This window comes from Sorex fumeus, unplaced genomic scaffold (genome assembly GCF_029834395.1).
Source record: "Sorex fumeus unplaced genomic scaffold, SorFum_2.1 ptg000061l, whole genome shotgun sequence".
In the NCBI taxonomy this organism is placed as follows: domain Eukaryota; kingdom Metazoa; phylum Chordata; class Mammalia; order Eulipotyphla; family Soricidae; genus Sorex; species Sorex fumeus.
Window position 1 is genome coordinate 37027266 of NW_026606118.1, and position 27569 is coordinate 37054834.

The 27569-nt window shown below is 35.3% G+C and overlaps 1 protein-coding gene across 1 annotated transcript in view; it reads right to left on the reverse strand.

Annotated features, from left to right (window-relative positions):
- LAMA2 (laminin subunit alpha 2) overlaps nt 1–27569 on the reverse strand; it is a 647398-nt gene that overhangs the window by 434459 nt on the left and 185370 nt on the right. Inside the window, exon 4 of the mRNA XM_056126014.1 lies at nt 589–831. Coding sequence (XP_055981989.1) covers nt 589–831 — 243 coding nt within the window. The remainder of the gene's footprint in view (nt 1–588; nt 832–27569) is intronic.

Sequence of the window (27569 nt, forward strand, 5' to 3'; positions counted from 1 at the left end):
AAAATCTGTAAGTCTACAACTGTACCATATGGTGTTTCACTAATAAAAATATTTTAAAAAAGAAACCATGGCACATATACACAATATAGTCCTACTCAGCTTTAAGAAAAAATGAAATGATGGCATTTTCTGCTATGTATGTGGATCTGAAGAAGTATTGTGGTGAATGACATTAGCCAGAAGAAGAGAGAAAAAGCACAGAATGATCACTCTCAGATGTGAAATACAAAGAAACATAGCTGGATAATATGAAATAACCAAATGAAGTAGAAACAAGAGTAGGAGAACTGGTCTTCACTAGGAAGTTTCCACTAGGGAGGGGAAGTTAGTTAGGGAAGTAAACACTAGGACAATGGTGGCAGGGGGGTGGGGGGTGGGATGCCTGACACAGAGGCAAGGTAGTGAACTGGAGGGAAACTGGGGGGATTGGTTGAGGGAAGTTGATATGGAGAAATGACTGGTGTTGGAGCATTTTATACTTGAAATTCATCATGAATATCTCTATAACTTTTTCATTCATAATAATAGCAAAATAAAAATAAATAAATAAATAAATAAAAGTAGTAATGGTGAGTTTTCTAAGCTTACCTCTCCATTTTCTAAGGGATGTATCTTGGAATAAAATGAAGTGCAGATGACCTCATCATCTTTGGCATAGGAGGGCGGTCCAGTGCGGGGATGAATATTGTAGAGGACTAGGCACTCTGAATCTGTCACTGCATGATATTGCCATGGCTTGTATTCAACATTATCAAGTGAACGTTCTAAAATCCAGTTTCCAGGCCGAGGAGAGTTCGCTGCTTTCACAATCACATATGCAATCTGGAATACCTGGAAAAACAGAAAGCCAGAGTGTGTACCTTTAAATCCCCAAATAGTCTCAATACTTTTTATCTATTACTAGAACACGTGGTTGATTCTACTTCAGAGTTTATTCTGTAACTCTTATCTATTTTGTTCTCTGAAATCATTTACCATTACATGTTCATATTTAATACATTTTGCTAAATTGAGATGTTTTATTTTGCCAGCTATGGATTAAACATAAATGAAACTTTAAAAGAATTTGAATTTTAGTTCTCTAACAATTCACTAACATCATTTCACCCATTATTATTTTATTTTACCTAGTTTTAAAATAATCCATTATAGAATGTTGTCTGGGACAACTCCTGTGAAAAACAGTATGAAGAGTTCCAAGTAAACTTAGAACTGAACTACCATTTGACTCAGAAATTCCACTTTGGGGTATCCATTCCCCCAAAGAAAATCACTCTCAAAAGGACATATGAAAAGTGCACCATTATTCATTGCTGCACTCATTACAATAATTAATACATGGAATCATCCTAAGTGTTCAATGACATAAATGAATTATGAAGATGTTGTGTACACAGTAGAATACTATGCAGCTGCAAGGAAGATACGATCATGCAATTTGATACTATGTAGTTGGAACTGGAAGATAACCATGTTGACTGAATTAAACCAGAAGAAGAAAGAAAAACACAGGATGATCTCACTTATCTGTTGTATGTAGACTACTTGGTGAGGAAATATAGTAAAAGGGGGATGGCCTAGATCACACTTGACCCAGTGTTTATAAAGGAACGGGACAATGAAGAAAAGAAATCAAGGGGGGAAAGAGAACTGAAAGTAATGAGTGAAAAGACATCAGGACTTCAGTTACACTGGTGATATGAATGAGTGGTATAGCAGTATATCCAAAACACAAACTCAACAAAACTGAAAACATGAGATCTAAGCTACAACCCTGAAATCTTGTAAGGTGCCTGTCAAGTAGACAGGCAGGGATGGGGCAGGGCGTAGGTTTGGGAAAGAATTTGACAAAACTGGTAGAGGGAAGTTGATATTGGTATTGTAATATTATATGCCTAAAACTTAACTACCAAGAATGTTGCAAATCACAGTTCCCTAATTAAAAAATGAAAAAATAAGTGTTTAAAACATGCATTATGTACTTAACTCACTAATCTTACAATTAAAGTTTATAAAGTATGATTTTCAACTTTATATGAATGATTGTTGGTATTTAGAAAATGTGCTTATATTTATATAAAATTTTGGAAGAGTAACATTGATATGGTATAGTGGGCTATTATAAAATCATTAGAGCCGGGAGACAGTGTCAAATCGCAGTGCCAACTTTTCTGTAACTTTGAGAATATTTTCTCCCTAACTCTTTCTTCACTATGAGTAAGGTCAGCATTTACTGAGCTGGAATTTAAGTTAAATAAACTACATTTGCAAAGTATCCGGCAAAAGACTTGACACTGAGAACTCAATAAATGATAACTTTACATGTCAAAAAGAAAAATAGAGAAGTCAGAATATATGCAGATTATCTGATTAAAACTGGGACATCTTAAAATACATTCTACCTTCTGTATGAAGTGATTATATGCATTACAAGATGGGAGGTAAAAAGAAAAAATTATCAATTAAATATAAGCCAACAGAGTGACAATAAGGATGTTGTGGCATCCTCTATTTTCAAACATGTACTGGAAGATGTAGAACAATGTTTGGAATATTGTATAATAGTGAATAAGCATATCACTATCAATACAGTTCAGAATACAAAGTAAAAATATTATTGAATGATATTTATATGCAAAGCCCATGATATAATACTGATAGAAGCCATTTTAAGCAACAGTCTTACTATCCATTGGAAATATATTGCAAAATCTGTCCTCCCGTTGTTCATTGATTTGCTCGAGCGGGCCCAGTAACGTCTCCATTGTGAGACTTCTTGTTACTGTGTTTGGCATATTGAATACTCTCGGTAGCTTGCCAGGCTCTCCGAGAGGGACGGAGGAATTGATCCCGGTTTGGCCTACCACTGTGCTATCACTCCAGCCCATATATTGCAAAATGAGTAAAAAAACTTACTAATATTTAAAAGCAAAATGCTACTTTTTTGGTACATATTGTAAAACTTGGTGACCTTTCCAGTTCCAAGCTCTGAGAGGGTCACTGAAGGGTAGAACAGGAAGGACAAATCAGTGAACTCTGACTAAAGTGGTTGTTGGGCCACAGAAGAAATACTGAAAAAAATGTTCCACAAATAAACTTCTGCAACCACAGCTTTGATATGAAACCTTTATAAATATATGAATATGATCAATAGTAAACTCCAAAGCACATGGGCTTCCCCTCAGCTATACCCCTCAACTGTAAAGTCTGTCATCTAAATATTAAAAATATTAAAAATTTTAGCATGAAAAAGAAAATGCAAGTGGCGCAGATGTTGGTCTTTTGACATCTTTACTAGAAAATGAGAACACTATGGACAATGAGAGAAAAATCATTAGCCATAAAATGATCAAGAAGAGTAGATCTGACAATTGCCTTTTAGGGTAGTGTTGTGTTAAAGGCAGTGGTTAAAATACTAAAGACAAGTCTGTTTCTGTTGGCAAGACACTGCAGGCCAAGCCTTCCAAATACTTCCTATTTTCTGACCATCTGTTTACCCTCAGCTTAACAAGAAACAGCTAAGGCATTTGCTGTGGATGGCTTGGGCTTTGATTGTTCTGTTTTATTGAATCACTACAGATGAAAATACTAGACATTTATTTATCAAAGATATACCAGTAAATATAACTTTAGATTGACACGTACATATGTGCATATGAATATATAATATGTTTATATGCATTCAGGAAGTATATTCAGGAATATATTTAAGGTAATATCTCTTGGAATCAAGAATCAGAGGAATACTTCATTCCCAAATCTGAGGTAATAGCATTCAAGCTTATCATATTGATGTACAGAATTACAACCAAAATGTTTTAATACTCAAACAATGTTGCTACATCACCTCAAATATGATCTCTCTTCCCTCATCACCTACCCTACTGTTAATACATTTTTTTAAATCCAAACCCAGGGGTTTATCATCATTTAATATTGTCTGCTCTCTTGTTTTGTCTCCAACCTTATATTTTTACTATAGTACTAAATGCCTCAAAATTATCCTTAATCATTTTTTAAATTAAAAAAATTTAAAACAAAATAATTTTTCAAACAAAGCACAAGATAGGAGCAATATTTGATAATGATAATGATATTTGATAATGATAATTATCAATCATAATGCAAAATATTACTTCTAATATTTATAATATCTATTTCTGTTTTAGGTGTCTGCCACAGAATTTATTTTATATAGTTCATATTTAAAAACTAATGTATACAGAATTTCTCTTAATATAACTATTGATTAATCTGATTAAAAACAGCAATAATAGTATCTACTACATGCATACACGAAACACTCTAGTTCTCATTTCTACTAACAAACTTTTGTGACAAAATCTATAAAATTTAAAAAAATAAATAACTGATCTTTTGTTATTGCTAGGGGCAAGAAGTAATTACCTTCTAATTGTTCAGTTTTAATTGTTCATTTTAATAGCTTGTCAATATTCATTATTTTTAACAAAATAATCAAAATCATTGTAACCTGCTTTCATGTTACTTTTATTTGAAAAGCACTATTTCTAATTTTGTTAGCTTTGATTTCCATCAACACTAGTATACTATATCACTTGCAAGAATTAAGACATATATGCGCTCCCTGGAAAGAAAGATGGCGGCCGCACGGGAGCCTTGTGGACAGCAGGTTTGAGCCAGGGGTGGGGGGCGGCAGGGGCCTCATGGGAAGGGGGGCGATCTGGGCCGTCCTTCATGCCCGACCGAGGTCACCAGCTGCCCCCCACGAGCGGCTCTCAGGCACGGCCACGGCCCGGAGGCACAATGACTTAGCACAGAGAGCCACCCGCTTGGAGCAGAAAAGCAAATGGACTATGTGTTAAACCGCGCCACCATGCCTGCCCGGAGGGGAAAGGGTGTTGTCCCGCTCACCCACTCCTCTCTGGAAAGAAAGATGGCGGCCGCATGGGAGCCTTGTGGACAGCAGGTTTGAGCCGGCGGTGGGGGGCGGCAGGGGCCTCAGGGGAAGGGGGGCGTTCTGGGCCGTCCTTCACGCCCAACCGAGGTCACCAGCTGCCCCCCACGAGCGGCTCTCCTGCACGGCCACGACTCCAGAGCACAGAAACCAATCTCTTAACTATCTAACTTTTAATAGAAATACTTCCAGGGTTAATAAGTAAAACAGCAGAAATCCAAAACCGCACGGCCGCTATCGCGGCCGCGCGACATCATTTTATTCTTAAACCAAGCTGTAGAAAGCAAATCATTTCACAACGCTGTTTCAGCATATCTGATGGGGGGGTCGTAAACTCTAAACAATAATTGTGCATCTTCTATCGAAAAAATGTATCTAGTCAAAGTAGATAGAGTATTAACTAGAACTCATCTGCCTCACAGGAATTGGGAGGGGTGGGAGGTGGGGTTCTATTGGGGTTCACGGTTAAAAATAAGTATTGGTAACGGGAAATGTGTGTGATACTTACATGACTGAGACCTAAACCCGAAAGCTCTGTAACTTTTCCCACAGTGATTCAATAAAGAAATAAATTATAAAAAAAAAAGACATATATGCTTGGTTGTTTGTGCCATTATGTTTCTATGAACTGAGAAAATTGCTTAAACCCTTTTACCCTCTGCTTCCCATTTTTTCTTTTTCAAAGTCAAAACCATGGAAGAGATAATGAATATAAAGCAGTCTGTGTTCTTTTGGTGAGAGGGGGGAATTTATTAAAATGTTAGAATGAGCAACTTTCCTTCCAGAAGAATATCACACATACATTTATAATAGAAAATAAAATGAGATGAAAAGCATAATTAAAGCTACAAGAAAAGTAAAGATGCATTGATGTTCTGAATAATGAACTTTGCTTAGAAAGCAACTATAAGAAGAAGCCAAATATTCTTGGAACTACAATATGTATTTATAACTTAGGAGCATCTATACTGACTCTGAAAATAATTGTAAAATCCATGGTGGAAAAGTGTTATGCTAGAAACCCTGAAAATTCTTTCTATAATTTAATATTATAGTCAGAATAAGTGACATGGAAAGGCATTCATTGCATTAGAGTATATTAGAGGAGTTCTCATTTCAAAACAATATCCTTCTTTCATTTATTTTCTATGAATTCTTTCACATTTCATCTGAGATTAATTAAATGAGCTGGCATGTAGTATTTTGAATAAACTTTCAAAATTGCAGAAAATAGCATTATTGTAAACATAATGAATAGTAGGAGTATTCTTTGAAGCTATCAGAGAATGACTGTGAAAAATTTAACAATGATTTTTCTAAGTACTTTAAAATTTTAATGATGCTACCAGAATAACTTTCTATTATACTTATGTTGCTTTTATTTACAAAGTCTTATATTTTTGGATAAAGAATATTTTGAATTAGTTATAAAACCTTATTTTCAGGTGAATAAAGCCCTATCTTCAGGAATATAATAAGAAAATCAAATTATCTCATGATAAAAAGTACAGAGATGCTATAATGATGGACTTTAATAACCTTTAGGTATTAAAATTAGAAAAATCATTTCTTCTTCCTATAGAGAAAACATTTTATAAACCTACTGCCTCAGTAAAATTCAAAATAACTTTTGAAATAATAATAGATATTGAACATTTGCTGAAACTAAAATATTTCAGATTCTGTGCATGTCAGTTAATTAATATCAAATAATTTCTTCCTTGATTCAGCATTGAATAATATTCTTTAATAAGCAAAATATTAAGAATTTGTTCTTATTTAGGAGATAATTGGATAATAACATCTTTGGGGAGGATCCTTCAGTTCCACAATTATAAGATGTATATTAAGATCATAAAAAGTGATGATTTGTAATCCTTATTCTCATGATGGCTGAGATAATTGTATAACCTGGGTAATAAATAATTGGACAGTGTAAAATAGGAAATATGCACCAATATTGTTATAGCATATAGCACTGTAGTAGAAGAAAGACAATTCATGGGTTAAAGTGAGCAACACAGCAACTGAGGCCACTCTGGAAACTAAGATATTTCTTAGTTCCCCTTTTAACCCATATAAGACTGACTTCCAAAATTGGTTCTAGTGCATGAATTGACAACTATTTTTCTAACAACCCATTCTCTTCTATGACTTTTAGAAACCAACTTTCCTACCATTCTTTGGTACTCTGAAAAATTAGACTAAGCAAAATTGTATCAAAGATACAGCAAATTACTACAATAAAGCCAATCCGAATGGCACCTTTGACTTACATCCTATGGAGGTAAGACCACAGAATGAGACAGACAACACACACAACTAACAAATACAGGACTTTCCAAGCTTCGGGTCACGTGGGCAGCTCTGAATGAACTCACATGAGATTAGTCATTTATTCAATACAATATCTCTCCCTAGCCCTGGTTCCCAACATGTATTTTTGTTTAAGTGGATGAGATTATTTATATTGACAGAGACATTAAGAAGAGATCATAAGCACATCACAGTTAAATGGCTACATTAAGAACATCGGCTGGGATATATCACCTAGTCAAACAGCAGACACACTATGTTGCCCTCTCCATAAAAGACCCTAAATTGTTTTTGTTCAATCTATTCCTGGACATATGTGTGTTTGCCCCATTATTCTTGAAGATCTAAGCCATTTTTAGGTAATTAGGGGACTAACTATCCCAAAGTTGGTTTTTTTGTTAGAGGAATGATTTCCCACAAATAGAGTTTTAGAGATTTTATTAAGATTTTGAAGGTCAGTGAAGAAAATTTCAGGCCAAATAGTTCTTATAATATAACAGGTCACCGAATTTTTTTCTAAGACCAATTCTCATGAAAATAATAATAAAGTTATACTTTTTGTTATTGTTTTTCAAGTATACTTGGTGATGCTCAAGGGGTTACTCCTGGCTCAGTACTCAGTAATTACTCCTAGTGGTACTCAGGGACCATATGGAATGCCAGATAGAACCCAGGTTGACTGCATGCAAGGCAAGTGCCCTACCCACTGTATTATCGTGCCAACCTCAAGCTTCTGTTTTGTTTGGTGGCCATACCCAAGTAAGCTCAGGGTTCACTCCTGGTGTCACTCAGGGATCGCTCCGGGAAGGCTGGGGGACCATACATGGTACCAGGGATTGAATCAGGTAAGCAGCATGTAAGGGAAGTGCCCTATTCTCTGTACCTTAGTAAAGGTTGCTCTATAAGAAGATCATACTTCATTCATCTCATAGGACTTGGCCTAAATGATTGTTTTTTGTTTCTTCTTTTCTAAAATATCTAAAGAGAGAAGCATGTAGTCATTAATCTATACCCCTTGTTGAGATCTGCCTTCCCCATATTGTGCTCTTTAAACTTCCTATGCCAAATAGCTTTCCACAATAAAATTGGTTAATATTGAAGTATTCACAACAATCCAGTACCTGTCTTATTTTCTGATCTAGATTTGGACAATTTCATAATACCTACCCCAGGGAAGTCCAGCAAAACCTGACAATGACAAGTCTTACTTGTAGTGGAGATGAAAAAGAGGCCAGTGGCAAGGAATTCATTGAAAGGTACAATAGAGGATTAAGTCCAGGGCCTAATCCCACTGAAGCACCTGTGACAAAATTTTTACAAACCAGTAACACTTTCAGAGCAATGGCAGAAAAAAGTAGCTTACTCTAATCTTGAAATTTCTCTGAGAAAGTCAATATGCAGATTTTTTGAAGTGCATGCAAATTTACAGAGGGCTTAAAATTTAGAAAATAAGAAATGCAGGAGCAAAGAGATAGTACAGTGTACAAGGAGCTTGTCTTGCATGCAGCAGACCTTGGTTTAATCCGGTTTAACTTTTAATTTAATATAAATAAGAATTTATATTATTATCAAACCTATGTTTAAGACAGTTTCCAGCAAGTATTTGCATGATACTTTAAAGTTAAGAAACTTAATTTGTGCCGGACTCCTGTAAGGGAAATACAGACCCCACTGACTGTGCTATCTCTCCAGCTCATGAAACTTAAAACTTGGAAATCGATGGTTTCTGTTTTTGTTTTTGTTTCTGTTTCTGTTTCTGTTTGGGGGAGGGCGGCTGCCAAGGCCGGGGGTGGAACATCTGACTGTACTCAAGGTATTCCTGGCTCTATGCTTACAAGGGCCCCTGGCAGTTCTTGGGGACCCTCTGTGATGTCAGGAATTAAACCAGAGTCTGCTGCATTGCAAGACCAGCTCCTTGCTCACTGTACCATTTCACAGGTGCTGTATTTGTTACTTTCTAAACTTTAAATCAGCTGTAAATTTACGTGCACTTCAACAAACTTAGACAAAATAAGGAGGCCTAGGTTAAAAGGACAGTCCTTTACCCTCCTGGACTTCCTTTATGCTATATTCATCTGCAATAATTTCAAGTATGGAAATTGTTTGCAATTGTTTTTCAGTTACAATGTGCTCTTCATCTAAGTGTGTCCCCCCCTTGAAGTGTGTTCTGCAGTTGCTGAGTGGAAATGTAAAGAGCCCGTAGGTGAGTGAATGTGCCACTTCACCTCAGGGCAAGTGGTTCTCAAGTTTCTGAATGCTCTTCCTCAATTAAAATAGCTATTTTGGTCTCCTTACATTAAATTCATTTGAAGTTCACACTTTCTTTTGAAATGAATTACTCTACCACTCTGGTATTTCTATGAAACAATAACTGGATGAGTAAATAATAATCTTCCTAAGATAAAACTTATTTGTTGAAATTATTTTTTAAAAGGGTTTTAATCAGTGACTAACTGCTCATGAAAATGCATTTTAGAGCTTCTCTATTGCACTTAGGAACAAATAAAATCCAAATATCCAGTTCTGAAAAACAGCAAGAGTTATTTCAACTAACACTGAGTATGTAAATAAAGAATAATTTCAGTTTTTAAAAAATCAGGGATTTTCTTCCCCAGAGTTGAACAAATTCACCACCAGTTTTATTTGGAAAAATTTGCAAGCAAGAAAAGACAAGGATACCTGAGGTAGAAGGACAGTAAAAGGAGGGATGTTAAATGAAATAGCAATTTAGAGACAGTCGTAGCTATACAAGATACTACTGGCTACCAAGAAGGGGACTTCAATTTAAACAATGTGGCTATAACCATCAGTGGTTCCTAATGGGCACTGACAGCAGCAAAAGTGAAAGGTCTGTAATTTTCTACAGTGATAGACGCACACAGCACTAACTATGACTTAGTCAAGCCCCAAAACATGAACTGAATCAGGACGCGTCTTTAAATTTAACTATCAGTTTTTAGGAAACATAGTTAATATAAACACTGTGAAATTCAATTAGTCAAAACCATAATATAACAATCTATTGGACAAACAGTATGGTTTCTTCAAAAACCACATTGCAAGGAAACAAAAGCTAATCAGGTGATAGGCTGAGACTTAAGAGATGCTAGAAAGATAGCATTACAGGTACTTGACTGGCACTTGGATGACCTGGGTTTGATCCCCAGGAGAAGGGAGGCAGGGAGAGAGACAAAGAGAAAGGGAGAGAGAGAGAGGGAGAGAGAGAAAGAGGGAGAGAGAGAAACACAGAGACAGAGAGATAGAGAGAGAGAGCAAGCAGCTAAAAAAAAGAAAGAGAGAGAGACTTAAGAGATAGGTGCAATTTTTAACTTTGGGTGTGTCATATTCTATCAAAGCTTTTAAAAATGTGAAAACTCTGACTTTTTATAAGGACTGTATATACTTGTTGGTAGTCAGGAAGTAATTGTAAGAGTATCCTGTTTAGGAATGGCAATAGTTCAAGTTATAATATACTTTTGCTTCAGAAGTCAAGAGATGATACAGAAGGTAGGTGCACACCTTGCAGGAAAACCTGGTTTGATGCCCAGCACCCTCCACAAGTGGGCAGACTCTTGAACACTGCCTGGGTGCCCTAGGTAATTCCTGGCATTCCGGGCGCCAACATTAAACTACCTAGCCCAGTTGACTGAGAATACCAGCTCTCCTAGAAAATCCTGAGTGCCTCAAAAGATATTCCAGAGATAGAGTACAATTAGAAAAAGTTATGGATGTAATTTGCTTCCAAATAATTGAAGATGGGGATAGGGTGGAAATGAGTGTGGAGTTAATAAAAGATTAGTGTTTAAATTCATTCTTATATGTAGGTGCAAGGTATATTTGGATCCATGAACTTCTCTATATCTTTGAGCAGGGAAAAGAATTCAAAAATCAGAATAAAAACTATATATTGCTTAAACATAATCCTCTATCACATAACTTTACCACCACTAGTAATTTAGTGCTTGCTCTTAAGGAGCAACTATTTAATGCATTTTATTATCTCAATAAATAGTTAACTCTGCTTCATACTGGAGCTACACTGCATTTTGCATTCAAGAAATATGTCTTAATAATTCCCTCAAATTAATTATCAACTCTAAAGGGCATTGCTAACCCAGAACATATCAAAATTTTAGTCCAGTCTTAAAAAAAGAAAAAAAACAACCTAGTAACACGAGCAAATGGGATCCAAATTGGAATGAATCAAGTTCTTCCTCAGCGTACTAATGCATTTAGTACTCTATGCTTCATTAAGTTGCTATCATTTTTTAACAATGTTAGCCGCAGGTAAAACTCAGACAAGCTTTTTCATTCTCTTTAGCACTGCCCTTGACATCTATTCTCTCCTCACATATTTCTCTCTCATTTCGAACAATCTGGGGCTTCAAAAGATTGACCTGCCTCCTGTGAACAAGCTATTGGCACAGCGTGGCTTGCACACCAGTTACTGGTAAAAGAGCAGGTAGGCTGAGTCCCTCACAGAACATGACAGTCCTTTCAATGAAGACATCACAAGAGCCCAATATTGGCTTGAATCACAGACAATCAGAATGTGACAGTTTAAAGATGGCCTTCTAAAAATTATTCACCCTGGAGAAATGCCCAGTGTTGCCTTTGTTTTTGTTCTATAGTTACCAGGATAGGAAGAATCTACAGATTCTCCAATTTATGCCATGGCAGACATGAATGAATCACTCCAGTTCAAAGCTTTTGGGGAATAATAGCATAGATTTGTAGTGATGAGAAGAGCTAGAAATATAATGTTAACGGTGTAGAATAACAAATCAAAGACAGTACAAAACTCTGTGAACTTGGTTCATGAATTCTTTAAACAGATCAGACTCACTTAACACTTATTCAGTTTTAGCTATTACCAGTGAAATGGCATCCGCTATTTTCATGCTGTAAACTGCTCACTTTCCCGTCCTTCTCTAGGGACTTTCTTAAGAGTAGTCTGTATCCTCTTGTGCTTTACATTTCACATTTTCCCCATCTCTGCAACCTATATACCACCCAGCATCTGATTTCAATCACTCTTAAAAGACTTAACATCAACCTGGTTGGAAAATTTAACTTTTTCCCTCTATCCTGGTTTCTGAAGCCTACACAGCTTTCAACTATTTAGTTATAGTCGTTCATGTAATACTTTTTCTTATTAGAAAAAGTATTTATTACTTAGCGATAATTTCAAAGAAACACTCAGGCCAAACACATGATACAGTGGGTAAGGCACCTGCCTTGAGTGAATAATTTTTAATCCAGACTTGATCTCTGGCACTTGATACATTACCTCTGAGTCCCACCAGGAGTGATGCCTGGACACAAAGTTAGGAATAAGCCATGAGCGAAGCATGGTGTGGCCAAAAGCAAAAATTAAAAAATAAAAAAGAATAGTTCTGTTTTATTTGTTTTCTTTACCTCCAATGTAAATAAGCAATGGAAAGAAAGTGACAATGCCCACTTTGGAATCCGGTGTAGTTATTATAATTGAGTTTCCTCGCCATTAATTATCTTTTTTAACAAACTTCCCCTTAGGAAAAGTAAACGTTTATTCAGCGCCTATTTTTTTGTGAGACACTTTTTTTATGCATGCAACTTTTTTTCTACTAAGAAAAATTTTGTAATATAGTTAGAAACTGAGTGGAAACAAATCTAATGAGAGCTAGTATACAGTGGATAGGAAAATGATCATTCAGTGAATTCTATATCCTAATCCTTGGAATCTATCAATATATTCCTTTGGTGGCAAAGGGAACTTTGCAGAAATGATAAAGATCTTAAGATGGGAACATAATCCAATATAATCACAAGGCTCCTAATAATTAGAGATGGAATCAAAAGAGTACCAGAACATGTCATACTCAACCAATGCCAGCTTTAGAGATGGAGAAAATGGTCATGAGACAAGTGAGGTTCATGTCATCCTTCTAATTAACTGAATTGTAATATATTGTGAGTGTTGGGAGAAGGGGTGTTTAGATACCAAATACTAAATAACATGTTCCACTTCCCATAGTAAGTTAATCATAAAATGAGTTTATAAACCATATTTTGTCTAGTTTTATCATATGACACCCCATGTATATAATAATAACTGTGTATGGATATTTTCCAAATCTTAATTTCTTTATGTTTAAAAAAAACAAAACAAAACAAAACAAAAAAACATTGTGCCATTTCTACCTGTGCTCAGGGATTTCCTGGTAGGGCTCGTGTGACCATATGCAGTACAAGATGTAAAACTAGTCAAAGCAGGGTCAGATGCCTGCAAATCAAGCACTTTAACCCTGTATTATCAACTCTTTCCCCTTACATTTTAATTTCTAATTAACCAGGTCTTTATAACCCATTTTATATTTCAAAATGACAATTTAATTTTATTTTGTAATGATTTGTTGTGCTTTTTTTTCACTTTGCTATCAGAGCCAAGTTTTAAGTTGCTAGCAATAGAAATTGTAGAATTGTCTATTTATATCTTTCAATGCTGTCTTATGTAATAAATACTCATTTCTTTAAAACTTTAGTTGAATGTGTGATTGAAAGGAAATGCCATATTCACATTGTTTAAGATTATAATTTTTAGTACATTTCCAAAAGTATCTGAAGAGTAGCCTTATTGAACCACATTTAATACTAGAAAATTGATATAGACAAATCCTCCACAACTGTCCTGAGGTAAAACTATACCACAACATCAACTTAAATATGTGTGTCTTTAATATTTTCCCTCTTTAAAAAAAATGAGTATTGTGCCAAATTTCCTCAAATGGCTTCCAAACCCCAAATTTTAAATAGGTAACCTCACCTGCCAAGAAAGTATAAAGAGTGTAAATGAAATGAAAAATGAAAAAGTCACAGAACCTGCTGTCATTTTCTATGTGATTTAAAAATAAGGAGAGGAGTGACACTCATATAACTATATAGACATTTTCTACAGATAGGATGACAAAATGTTATGACAAATATCTCTGAAAGGCTTCCATTTTAGCAGGACATAGATAGAGTTCTAACAACAATCACGTATCAAGTTATTTCCTTTTTTGCATTTTGTTCAGATTTCTCCTGATTCCCTTTGAGTTGGTAACTGATCAAACCATCATATAACTGTGGTTATGTCAAGTAAAAAAATATTTTTTAAAGCATGAAGGACTGAATGGCCGATTATTGACTTTCTAAACAGTTCCATATCATACAAACCATTTAGAGAATTTCCATTTCTTGCCTAAACTGCTTTATTTAACAAACAAGTGTTTTGCTCTTATATAGGATGCTGCTACATAGCTTTCCTATGGCCCTTATTGATTCTAATAGAGTAAAAAAAATCTATTTAAAAAATGTTTTAACTTTACCACTAATGAAAACCAAAGCTAATCAAATTAGAATTCACGCTGCAAGAGGCAAAAACAGTGCTAGAAAGTGACATAGAACAAGTTTCCCTCCAATTAAACAGGTTTTGAAAGTCACAAAAAGTCATAGCTATACAGTAAAAGAACAAGAGATTTAGAATACTTTCTGTAATCCCAGCATCATTCTTTTACAAACCTAATGTATAAAAAAATTTTCACTAGAAAAACATTATATGCATTTCCACTGAAAGTACGACAAAATGCTGTCATCAAATTCTAACTCTAAAATTGTATTCAACAAAACATCTGGATGTTCTCAATGTCTAACACAAATCTGAAAGAACAGTATGTTTGAAGAGACACCAGTATTGAATCAATCTTTATCTCACTTGTGCCATCCAAGTCAGAAAGTGTCTTTCAGGGACTGAAGAGATCACAGAAAGGAATGCAACACATACTTTACATGTGTGAGGCCAGGAATTTGATACCGAGCACCTTCCCCTAGCATCACTGAGTATAGCCCCAATGTCCTCAGCACTCTCTGGAGTGTGTGGCTGGTCCAGATACCAAGCTCCCAGACCTGAATCTCTGATAGTGTCTCCAGGACCACCAACTAGCAACTTGAGAAAACCCTTATTTAAAAAATTTACATAATCCTTAATTCTCTAAAAATGTTAGAGTGCAATTACTCAATATCAAATAGCAAAAGCTCAAAATTATCAATAAAAAAATTAACATTTTAAATAAATCCATCAGAAGAAAAACAGAAATGCAGACCAATGGAACAAGAATTGAGTCTAGCAATAAACCACATACATATGAACACATGTATGGACAGTTAACACATATAAGAGGACTCAAGATCACACAACAAATGGATAGGGAAACCTAGATAGCCAAGAAAGAGGTGAGGCAGGATTGGGGGAGGTGGGAATGGGAAGAGAAGAGAGGGGAAGGGAGGATGAGGAGAGTTGGGGAAAAGAGGAAAGAAAGAGGAAGGTCAGGGAAATGAAGGAGAAGGGACGAAAGGGGTGGGTGGGCGGATGGGATGGGATATGGGAGGGGAGGGCAGGGTAAGGGATGGCAGGGGAGGTCAATGAAGGGAAGAGCAGGACGAAGAAGGGAAGGGCAGGGGAAAAAGGAAGAGGACAATATTTAAAATAGATCATTATATCACACCATATCCAACATTGAATCAATTTGTCTAAATATTTGGATATACGACTTAAAGTCCTAAAATACAGAAAAAAAAATAGGGGATATATACCTGAACACTCTTTCCAGAGACATCTCTGTGAATTTGTTTCCAACAGCAAGGGAAACAGAAATAAAAACAAACATAGAGTTGTATCAAACTAAAAAGTTATTATTTTTAAAAAAGTGTCATATCTGTAGCTTAGGTTCCATTCAATTGAAAAACTACAATGAATTATTATTTTTAAAAAATCACTGCAATTAGCAAAGCATTACAAAAGTTACAGAAGGTGCCATATTAACTTTCTCTTAGGCCAGCTCCTTTTTATTCTGGGAGTGTCAGACCGGGAGAGCTCAGGACTTACTCCTGGCTCTGTGTTCAGGGATCATCACGCCTTGTGGGCTCGAGGAATCATATGAAGTGCTGGAGAATGAACCCAGCTCGGCCACATGCAAGGCCAGTGCCCTACCCACTGTGCTATTACTCGAACAAGGCCAGTTTCGTATCATGGCCTTGATGCTTGTAGTGAGCACAAGAATGACATTGCAAATAGTGAAAAAGAGGCAGGTATTAAAGTCAGTTCCTAAAACCTTACTTTCCAAGTTTTGTGTGTAAGAGACTCTTCCATTGTTTGGCCAAAAAGCATGATATGCTATCACTTATCTTTGTAGACATAAATGGAAAATACAGAGTGATTATTAAAATTCTTGAATGTCATCCTTTATTTGCATCTAAGTCATAAACTTTAAAATTATAATGTAAGCCAAAGGAAGGTCATGATTTGAATTGTAGATATTTCCTGAACAAGAACAACATTTTAAACACAAATCAAATGCTTAAAGCACAAGACATAATGGATTAACTTCAGTTTTTTTGCAGCATAAACATAAATGGAATTAAGTATGAATAGAACACACTTTAATCTTTACATTCTCAGCAATCTCTTCAGTGATTAGAAGAGAATATTCCATTGGGTAATGGGACAGTTCCTACATTTTAAAGGGTGAAAAGAGGTATCTACAGGCAATCAAAGTCATTATGGTTAATATTGCCTTTGTTTTCTAAAACTACCATGGTAGATTTAGATTCCAACATTCCACACTTCAAACAATTCTAAAGACCCACTACAATTGATTGATTTATTCTGTAAATATTACTAAGGAATACACTATTTCATATCATTTCGGGATGGGGGTAACCATCGATCATACTCAAGGCTTACTCCTGGCTCTGCACTCAGGATTCACATCTGCTGGTGCTGTGGTACCTTATGGGATGCCAAGGGATAAAACCCAAGTTTAAGTACAAGTTCTGAACCTAGATATTTAAATATACTGGTGAAGATAATGCAGTTGTATTCTAACAAGAATTGTATACTAAAAAAGGGGGGAACTAAATATATTAGCAGTGTGCTAGATACAACATTTCAATTGTGTATATTCATTTCAAAATTCAAGTTCAATGATACCATATTAGAAGTGTGATACCATATTTGAAATCATGGTGGTAATATTTGCACCATGAATATTACCTAACACTCTACCCTGGAAAGTTAAGTTGTTAAATCTTTGCCAGGAACCCTGCAATAAACAAGGTAAATAAGTAATGATTTATTTTTTTGGTAGTGGCTTCTATAATAGAAAATGATTTTATGAAACGATGGTACTTAAGCAGAAACTTCAATAACACAGTGGATGAAGTCATGCCAAGAACTTACAAAAGGGCCTTTTAAAGTAGAGGAAATAGTAAGTGCAATACTTCTGATGCGAGAATGAATTTAGCTTATTTTTAGGTCAAGTTGGTGAGAATATAACAGAAATAAATAGCTGTTGTTTGCTGTGATTTTCGAGAAGCACATAAGGACAGGTCAAGAAGACATTATAGGATATAATGAGAAGTATAGATTCGGTTTATGTTTGTTAAGGAACAACTGGAGAATTCGGAATGTGTTATTTTGGTAACATGGCTACAAAAGTATTAATCTGTTTGGTACTGATGTGAAAAGTTACTGTGCCCTGTGGCTGATGTTTGGTGAAACCACAGATACTAGACAGGAGGCTACTGTAGTCATCCTGTTGATAGATGCAGATAATACTAACTGTGCTACAAGTGGTGCAAGAAGTGACCATATTTGGACATATGTAAATAAAATAAAAAGGCCGATTTGCTCGAGCGGGCCCAGTAACGTCTCCATTGGAGACTTTGTTGTTACTGTGTTTGGCATGTCGAATACGTCACGGTGAGCTTGCCAGGCTCTGCCATGCGGGCCAGATACTCTTGGTAGCTTGCTGGGCTCTCCGAGAGGGGCGGAGGAATCGAACTTGGGTCGGCCATGTTGGCTGCATGCAAGGCAAACGCCCTACCACTGTGCTATCGCTCCATACGTAGTAGATTGAGTTTGCTCAATGTGAATAAGGAGCAAAAAGAGAACCTAATGATAAAGGATAAGTCTCCAGAAGCTATATTTGTTCTTATATTCCTGAAGTGCAGAATTAAGAACACTGCCATTACTGGCAAGGTGCATGTTTGGGGGAAGGAAATTATCTAGACCTTTGTTTTGAATGGTAATAATTTGTTATGCTCCATTAGGCATTCAAGTGGAACTGCTTACTGAGATACAGATGCAGTGTAGTGTTAAATGGGCTCTACCACCTAAAAATTGCATAATTTCTGTGCCTTATTTTTTTCAATGGAACTATGAAATTAGTAATACATTACTTTTATAAATTTGTGGTATTTATGAAATATAATACAGGTGGAAAGCTGAGTTTTCACAATTACTATTGTATCTAGTAGCAATAATGTCATCTAGCTGATGTAGTAAATCTAAGTTGTTATACCATTATGTAATTTTTCAAGGAAAAACAACCATTTGTGTTGTTAGTAAGGAAAATATAAAATAGTCTAAAAATTAGAACTGAAATAGGAGACAATGACCCAAAGAGACAGAGAAATTAGATTAGTGGATAAAAATCTTGCAACTGGTGGACAGATTTACATGAGTCCTAACTCCCATCTATATTAATTCTCGTTAAGGAAGTCATTTAGTTTGGTTTCTTTGGTCTGGTCTGGTTTGGTTTCATTATTATTATTATAAGTAAAGAACATAGAAAGGTTATTATAAATACAATGCCAGCATACTTTTTCAAATAATTTGATTATTGATAGATTTAACTATTGGGTTTGAAAGGTCAAATTGCTTGTTCTGATGGTATTTTCAGATATCATAAAGTCTCTTAAATTCTGCTAAGTGTTTTTTTTTTTTAATTTTGATTTCTTCTCAAGGAATCTACAACAGTTAGGTCTGGAAGAAACATGGTCAAATTAAAAAACCATATGCTTGCAATTTAATACTTAAATAACTAAATGTCAAAGACTATATAATTACATAAGGAAAATGTTCATAATATAATATTAGTTTAAGAAGACATCAAACTTTATCTACAGCTTGATACCATCTTAAAAATGAATGCATTTATACATGTGAGCACATCTTGGTTTATGTATGTAGAAGAACCGAAAGAAAATAAACCCAATTGCTAATGCTGCTGACTTGATTGTTTTCTTTTTAAGCCTCCCCAGTAGAGTTCCAGGAGCCCAGCAGACACTTTTGGTAATATCTGGCCAGCCAAATGGTATGGTAGGCTGAATGCCACGGCCCAAATTCGCAGTGATTGTGGAACCTTGGTGTTTGGTACCACACTGATGGTACTTGAAGTCATCTGAGCTACACACAGTGGTGATTGAGGACCCAGAACTACATTTATTCAATGTTCTGGATGGACGCAGTGTTGACAGAAAGCAAACCAGCTTCCTATGCAAGCACAAGATTCAATCTCTATCCCCATGCTATTTTCTTAATAATCCCAAGTCAAATTCATGCTAATGACAATGAAGCAAACTCCTTTTTGAATTAAAATAGAATGAGATACATGGTTATAAAGTTTTTCATGATTGGGTTTCAGTCATATAATGTTTCAACATCTGTCCCTTCACCAGGGTATATTTCCCACCACCATGTTCCGAGTTTCCGTTCTGCCTGCCCCTCCCCGCTACCTCTCGCCTCTATGGAATGGAATTTTCTTCTCCCTTTCACTCTCACTCAATGAAAACTACTCTTTATTTTAAAATTACCTAACAAAAAATTATGCATCTTTTCTATTTCACAACATAAATATTGCCACCATACAACACTACAACCAGTTTTTAAATAGTAGTGGCACATTTTTTAAAAGAGTTTTGTACAATGACTCTGCTCCCATTTTTCTGCAAAACATATAATGTCATGAAATCATTCTGATTATGTGCAAAAACGCCATATGTTTGCTAATAAATTTAAGACATATCTAGAAAATACAATCAATGGGGAAGAAACAAGGAATAGAAAACAGCTCAAGAATAAAATTTGAAAACTAAGACAGCTAATGCAATCAGTATACATGCAGAAATAAAAACTCTGGTGTAAGTGAAAGTATAGCCAAATTAAAACAAGAGGTTTCTATCATGTAGAATAACAAATAATTAATACATTTCCCAAATGAAATTTCCACTTAAACAGTCAATCAACACTATTGTTTCGTGGTGAAACTTAACCCTTCTGGAAAGTTGAAGGTGCAATCCTAATGCATATTAATGCATTAATTAATGCCTTAATTAACATTACATTCCAACTCATTGGATTAGCTTATGAATTTATGCTGTCTAAGCAATAATTTATATAGACAATATAGAAAATGAAAGTAAAGTGATATCACAGAAACTTAAAGAAGAAAATATAAGACAGCATTAATTAATAATTATGTCTATTTATTTTACAGCAACTTATGGACATCTATTTACTTCTTTTTACACATTTTCCAATGCTTAATAATTTTCACACTTTTTTAAAGTTGCCATTCTAATGGGTGAGGTGGTAATGGTTCATATTTTATTTTTTAACCCTCTAATAATTTTTAAGATAACTTTAAATAAATTTTTCTGAAAGACAAAACTTTTAGACCATATGCTGTTAGGAAGAAGAGCAATAAAGATGCCCATTTAAAATCTGAAAATCTCAAAATATGCCAAATACAAGCATTATATAGAGTGAAGTTAAATCTTGTGCAATTTTGCTCAAATATATCAGAAATACATGGACAGAGATAACCCAAAGAACCATATGCGAAATGAACCTTTATTTATATTTGTATACTTGGACATTTTAAATAGAAATAATTTTATAATATAATAATATACATACTGTTCTTGTGTCTGGAACAGACACTTTTTCTGTAAAATCACTGCCAATTTTTTTTGAAAGACTATTTTTATCACAGGCACTGTTCTCAAAGTATATTACTTATTTTTCTCAACTCTATGATACTTTTAGAGATGAGAACATTTTGTTTTAGAGAGATGGAACAACTATGTCCAAATTTTACTGTTGGCAAATAATAAAATGCAAGTCCCAAATCAGTTCTCTCTGATTTTGGGTCTCCCAATAACTTAGTTTTTAAAATGTCACATATAGATTCACAATATTTCTGCAAGTATCATGATATGTTTGATAAGATAATATTTTATACTTAAAATTAGATTTTGGCTATCTGATTAAAGAGAATAATTATATAATAACTGTTGCAATATAGGTTTAGATAAGAATTCTTGGTAATTTCTTTGTAAGTGTTCATTACTTTTTCAATAATTATATGGGTACAGATGACTTTGATCCCAGTGCTGAGTAAGTTAGAAGGAAAAGAAAAAATATAATTGAGAAACATAGTCATTTTTAAAGAAAATGAAAATTATGACTGACTGTGAGTACATATAATTATGTGGATAAAAATAGATTTCTGAAAGATAATTTTTCTGATATATCAAAGGACAATATAAGAAATGAAACTTTCAAGGATGAATTAAGAAGCCTAAGACTTTCTATTAAAGGCATATATATGAAGTAGAATATTCTATATCACATGACCAAAGAGCAACAGACCAACTTGAATGTTTATGGCTACCTCAAAACTGTATTCTCAAATTCTGATCTTAAGATGCCACTACTAGGAAGTGGAATTTAGTGAGGTGATTAATCCATAGTTAATGCTTTCATTTATCTGATTGGTGCCCTTATGAAAGAAACCCCACAAAGCTTTCTAATTTCTTGCTAAGTGTGACTTGAAAGAGAAATCTTGTACTTTTAGCCTCCAAAACTGCAAAAAAGAAATATCTGTTATTTATAAGCTATCCAGTCTTTTATATTTTATTAAACCAGCTCCAGTGGACAAAGGTAAATACCTACTGAATGTCTCTGCAGTGTCTCACTGAATTTTAAACATCTTTATCTAGATATACATGCAACAAGGTGATAAGGACACTTGGAATCTTATAAAAGCATGGAGAGTTATGAAAATCATAACAGTAATCTGCTAGGCATTTAAGAAAGTGTTTCATGACATCAGTTAAGAGTACTCTAATAAAATCAATTAAATTGTAATCTTAGAATGAAATCTAATTTGTGTCTGGATAACTTTCCTTGAATATATTCTAAAACCAGAGTATATCATTTTACTTTATTACTTCATTTCTTGAATTTTCATTGTCATTGCTGTATTTTCAAGATCAACTAATAAATTAACTAATAATTTCAAGATTAACTAATTGCTAACTAACTAATATTTCCAACAGTTATGGATGGAAAATTTTATCACGTAATATGGATTAATTGAAAGAAGTGGCAGTAAAGACAAACAAAATTGGAATTTGTATTTAAGTATGATTACTAAAAAAAAATTGTATATCCCAGCCTACTACTGCAAAGCTATAGAAATAGCAAATATCATGAAGGCAAACAGCCAAATTAAATTAACTCTGTTCTTTCGTAATTTTATTCATCTTTTCTTTCACCCTGGCATTACATTAATAGCATCATAATGACCCAGTGTGAAAAGGCAACTGATCATTAGTGTTTGAGGCTGGTTTCCAGAGTTACAGTATATTACCAGCATCTGTATCTTTAAATAAATACAATATGGGTTACTGTACTGGGAACCTCCAAATTAAATCTCAATTTTTGGAGTCTAATTTTTTTTATTTTTGATTTTACTTTTCCTTTCTCTCTTCTTCATTCACCTTCAATTAGTTAGGCCTTCATTTATTTCTATACTTTTTTTCTAGATGATCTAAAACAAGGCCTAAACGTTGAACATAATCTCTTTGTTGGTGATATACAAATTGATGCACTACCAGTTCCAGTCTGAACTAAAATTCATAAATCCAGTTCTTTTCAACATCCCTAGTTGGCAGTTTAATGAGCTTTTCAAACAGAACATGTTGAAACTGAGTCTGTAAATATCACATAGCCTCTACAATCTTCTACTTCTTTCAGTCTGTTCTAACTCAGTACAATAATTTTTCCCAGGCAAAAATTCTATGAGTCAAAATTCCTTCCTAACTCTCCACTCTCATCTAAAAGCTACACTGTAAGGCTGGAGAGATAATATAGTGAGTGAGGTGCTTGCCTTCAATACAGCTGACCCAGGTTTGGTTTCTGGTACCACATCTGATCCCCAGAGTCCCACCAGGAGTGAGTTCTAAGTGTAGAGTCAGGAGTAAGTCCTGCCTACAATTGGATGTTGTCCAAAATAAAATAAGCGAACAAACAAAATGCTTTACTATAAATCCAAGCTTATCACATCTGTCTCTACTACTACTAACATAGTTGAAGTAGCCATCAGATTTTGTCTGAAATATAATAGTTTTCTAATTTCCGCCTAATTTTCACTCATCATCCACTACATTCTCCACTTTGCAGGTGGAGCAATATTTCTAATGAAATGAATGACATCCTACTACTCCTTGCTTTAGTCTCATTGTGGTTCTTTTGTTATATCCTGGATTAACTCTAACTCCTTCTCATAATTGATTGAATAGCCCCCAGAATAATTAACTAGTCCTGGAGATCTCGCTGATGTTATGCAACTTTTATTGTTGATCACTCTGTTTCAGTTACATTAGCCTTCTTTCCATTTCTCAACATACTTGTATCCCCCCAAAAGTTGGAACATTTTATTATTCAGTTCTTCACTCAATTACTGAATAAAATAATACTGAGAAATATTTGCAACAATGTATAGAAAAGATATAGGAATTAAGTACAGTCTTTTTCTCTTCTAGTGACCTATTCTGTTTTTTCATGATATTTCCACTTTTCTAAATTATGTAAATTAACTGCCAAATCTTTTTGCCAGCAAACCAAGTCCTCCTATTAAAATGTAATTTGGCAGAAATGGGGGCAGAGAAATAGTAAAACATGCAGGGCACTTGCCTTGCATGTGGCCAACCTGGGTTTGATTCCAGCACCTATATAGTCTTCCAAACACTACCAGGAGTGATTGCTAAACACAGAGCCAGGATTAATCCCTCAACACCACTAGGTTAATCCCTCAACACCACAAACAAAACAAAACAGAACCAGAAAAAAAGTTAAAAAAAAATAAAAGAAACTTCAGAAAGAAAGGATTTTATAATCTTCAAGGTCAGAACTTCAGTTTAGAAAAGTACCTGTGAAGTGCCTCTCAGTAAATACTTTTCAAATGTATTGTTTTTCTTTGAGTAGCATGCAAGGCAGATACCCTAAGGGCATAGTGTTTCCAGGCTTAGGATAGTATTTCCTTCGACTTTAGATAACAATTTCAAATATCTCAGACTTTCTAGGAAGTTGTCAAATTTAAAATTTCTCTCTTGCCAGCTCATCAAAATATCCAATTGTAAGATCCCTTGGGACCCTGAGGGAGATTCCAGAGTTAAAATTCTACTAACTAGTAATTCTCCCTTTCCTGCCCCCTCCCTAGTAGAGCCTTAGCTGTGAAGCCCTTCCTTATTGGGATGTAAATTCTGAAACCATTTGTTGACTCTTCCCTGCTGGGATATAAATTCAGAAACCTTTTGTTGGTCCTTCCTTATCTGTTACCTCTGTTGGGAACTTTTTCCTTATCCACCTCCACCAGATTGTAGGAGCCCTGAGCTAAGAATCAAAGGAAGCCAGGTGATGTCCAAGTTACCAAATGCCCACTAGCCACAATGCCTATTGCTGATCTTTGAATCTATAGGCTAACGAGTGATGTACTTTTAAATGGATTGGTTAAGAAAGTATATGCTGTTACAAATCTATTGGCTATGAAATGTGCGGGCTTTGCAGTAAGGGCCAGTGAAGGCCTATATAAGATCCCCTTTGAAGAAGTTCGGGGTGTTGCCTCACCTATCTGACCTGCATGTGTAGGTGGCTTGACCCTGGCTAGCCAGACTCACAATAAACCTTGCTTGCTGTTTGCAGTCCCTGGAGTCACTTTGTCCTTAAAGGGAGATCATGAACCGGGTCCTAACACCAATAATTAGTACATCTTAACATTAAAGCATTAATTCAGACCATTCCTTAGATTCATAAAAAATACAACCCTTATTAGATAGCACATTTGTTTTTATTTTAAACATCGTGGATAAAAGAAATGCACATTTTCTCTCAAAGAGAGAAAGTTGAATACATACTGAAATATAGCAATTTGCAGGCATCTCAGAGCAACTAGAAAGCCAGACTTGATTATAAGATAAGGGTACAGATCAGGAGGAGCAATCATTTTTCCTCTCAAAGTTTTGATTTGATAAATCAATGGGTGAATAGAGGCTCAAAGTAAAAAGGTAAATCCTAGAGCTGTCATATGTTCACAGGATGAGAACATAAACATTGGAATTCAGTGCTGCAATCTCAGGACATGAGCTGCATGTGCCACAGAGAAATTAGCTCTGTAGTCTGCTTAGGTTTCACCTCCAAGAGATTTGCCAAAATCTAAAAAGAGAAGAATCTGGAAGATTAACAGCTTTCAAAAATTTACTCAAAAAAGTGAAAAACTACGCGACATTTCAGAAGTTGCACAAAACAAAAAGATAAAATCTGAAGTTGAGGTTTAGCCATGACAGAAAGGAAAAAAATCTTAATATCAGATACATAATAAGAACTGTAATTAATGCGGGTATGCCAAATACCAGTAACAATGACGGGTCTCATTCTCCTAACCCTGAAAGAGCCTTGACTTTAAAATCTCAGGGCTAGGACGAAGGAGACGTTACTGGTGCCTGCTTGAGGCAACCGATGACCGGCAGGATGATCGTGATCGTGATCGTGAATTAATGTGATCTAAATGATGAAAAAGTTGTCTGGGATCTCTTTTATAAATATTTCGATCTAATTGATACTGCATCATTCACTTAATAGCCTCATACTCTTTAGTGATTGTATCCTAAGTGCTTGGGCTGGAGCTATAGCACAGTGGTAGGGCGTTTGCCTTGCACGCAGCCAACATGGCCGACCCGAGTTCGAGTCCTCTGCCCCTCTCGGAGAGCCCGGCAAGCTGCCAAGAGTATCTCGCCCCCAGGGCAGAGCCTGGCAAGCTACCCGTGACGTATTTGATATGCCAAACACAGTAACAACAAAGTCTCCAATGGAGACGTTACTGGGCCCGCTCGAGCAAATCGATGAACAACGGGAGGACCATGACCGTGACCGTGATCCTAAGTGCTCAGATTGTGGTAAATATAAAAGATTTTATATTTATATTGCAGGAAAAAACACGTCCATTGTCATGAAAATTGCATTTAAAATGCAATTATATTTATTCATCCTTCGATATGTATAGTAAGATGTATATATCAAGTTAGATGGTAATGTATTTTATAAAGAAAAAGTCAGAAAAACAGATTATGAAATAGAGAGGATATTGCAATATTAAGTATGTTTATAAAGGGAGTTCCAAGCTGAGAGGTGATACTTAAATAAAACCCAAAAGTTGTAAAGAAACAAGCTATAAGGAAGTTAGGGGAAATAATTCGGGGCAGAAAAAATTGCAAGTGCAAAGATCCTAAGCCAGGAGAATCTTGGCTTTTGAAGACCCAGTGAAAGAGCAACCAGGGCAAATGGATAGAGAGATAAGGTCAGAGTTGAAAGGGCAAGCAAGGCAAGTCCTGTGGGCCAATGTGCTTGTTTCACTGAGCAAGAGGAAATCTGTTGGAAAGTTTCAATGAAAGGAGTATGTGATCTGATTTTGTACGAAGATCAATGTAACTGCAGTACTCAGAGGAGATGAAAGGAGAGACAATTAGATGTAATGTTCTGCACAATAAAGACAAGTCACCGGTTATTAATGATTAAAAGGTCAGTACAGATTCATTTTGGGAGAGAATATATTCCTTTTTTAATTAACTACAAATTTTATTTGTGACATTGAATCAATGATCTAAAAAAAAAAACCACTAAAGCAAGTAAAGTACTGTGATTTTAATTATATTCTACTATTCTAAGAAGATGTATCCATGTAGAGCACTTTGTACATGAAGATTATAATCTTCTGCAGACTTAATTTAGCATTCATTAATTTAGCAAGTGACCTAAAGAAAATCAGGGCGGAACAAAACTGATTTCAAAAGCGGCTCTGGAGCGACCATTGGGTTGCTGCTAAATGTACAGCACTACAAAAGACAAAAACAATGAGCCAGCTTTGGGTCAGAGTGACAATACAGCAGGTAAGTTGCTTGCCTTGCATGCAGCAGGTCATGGTTCAATCCCCAGAACCTATAGGGTTCCCCAAACCAACTGCAAGTGATTCTTGAGTGCAGAAGAAGAGACAAGAGTAAGCCCTGAGTACTGCCAATAAAACAACAAAACGAAAAGAAACAACAGAAACTATGTGACATCTCTACTTTTTTTTATTATTATTATTAGTGAGGCACCATGAGGTACAGTTGTAGA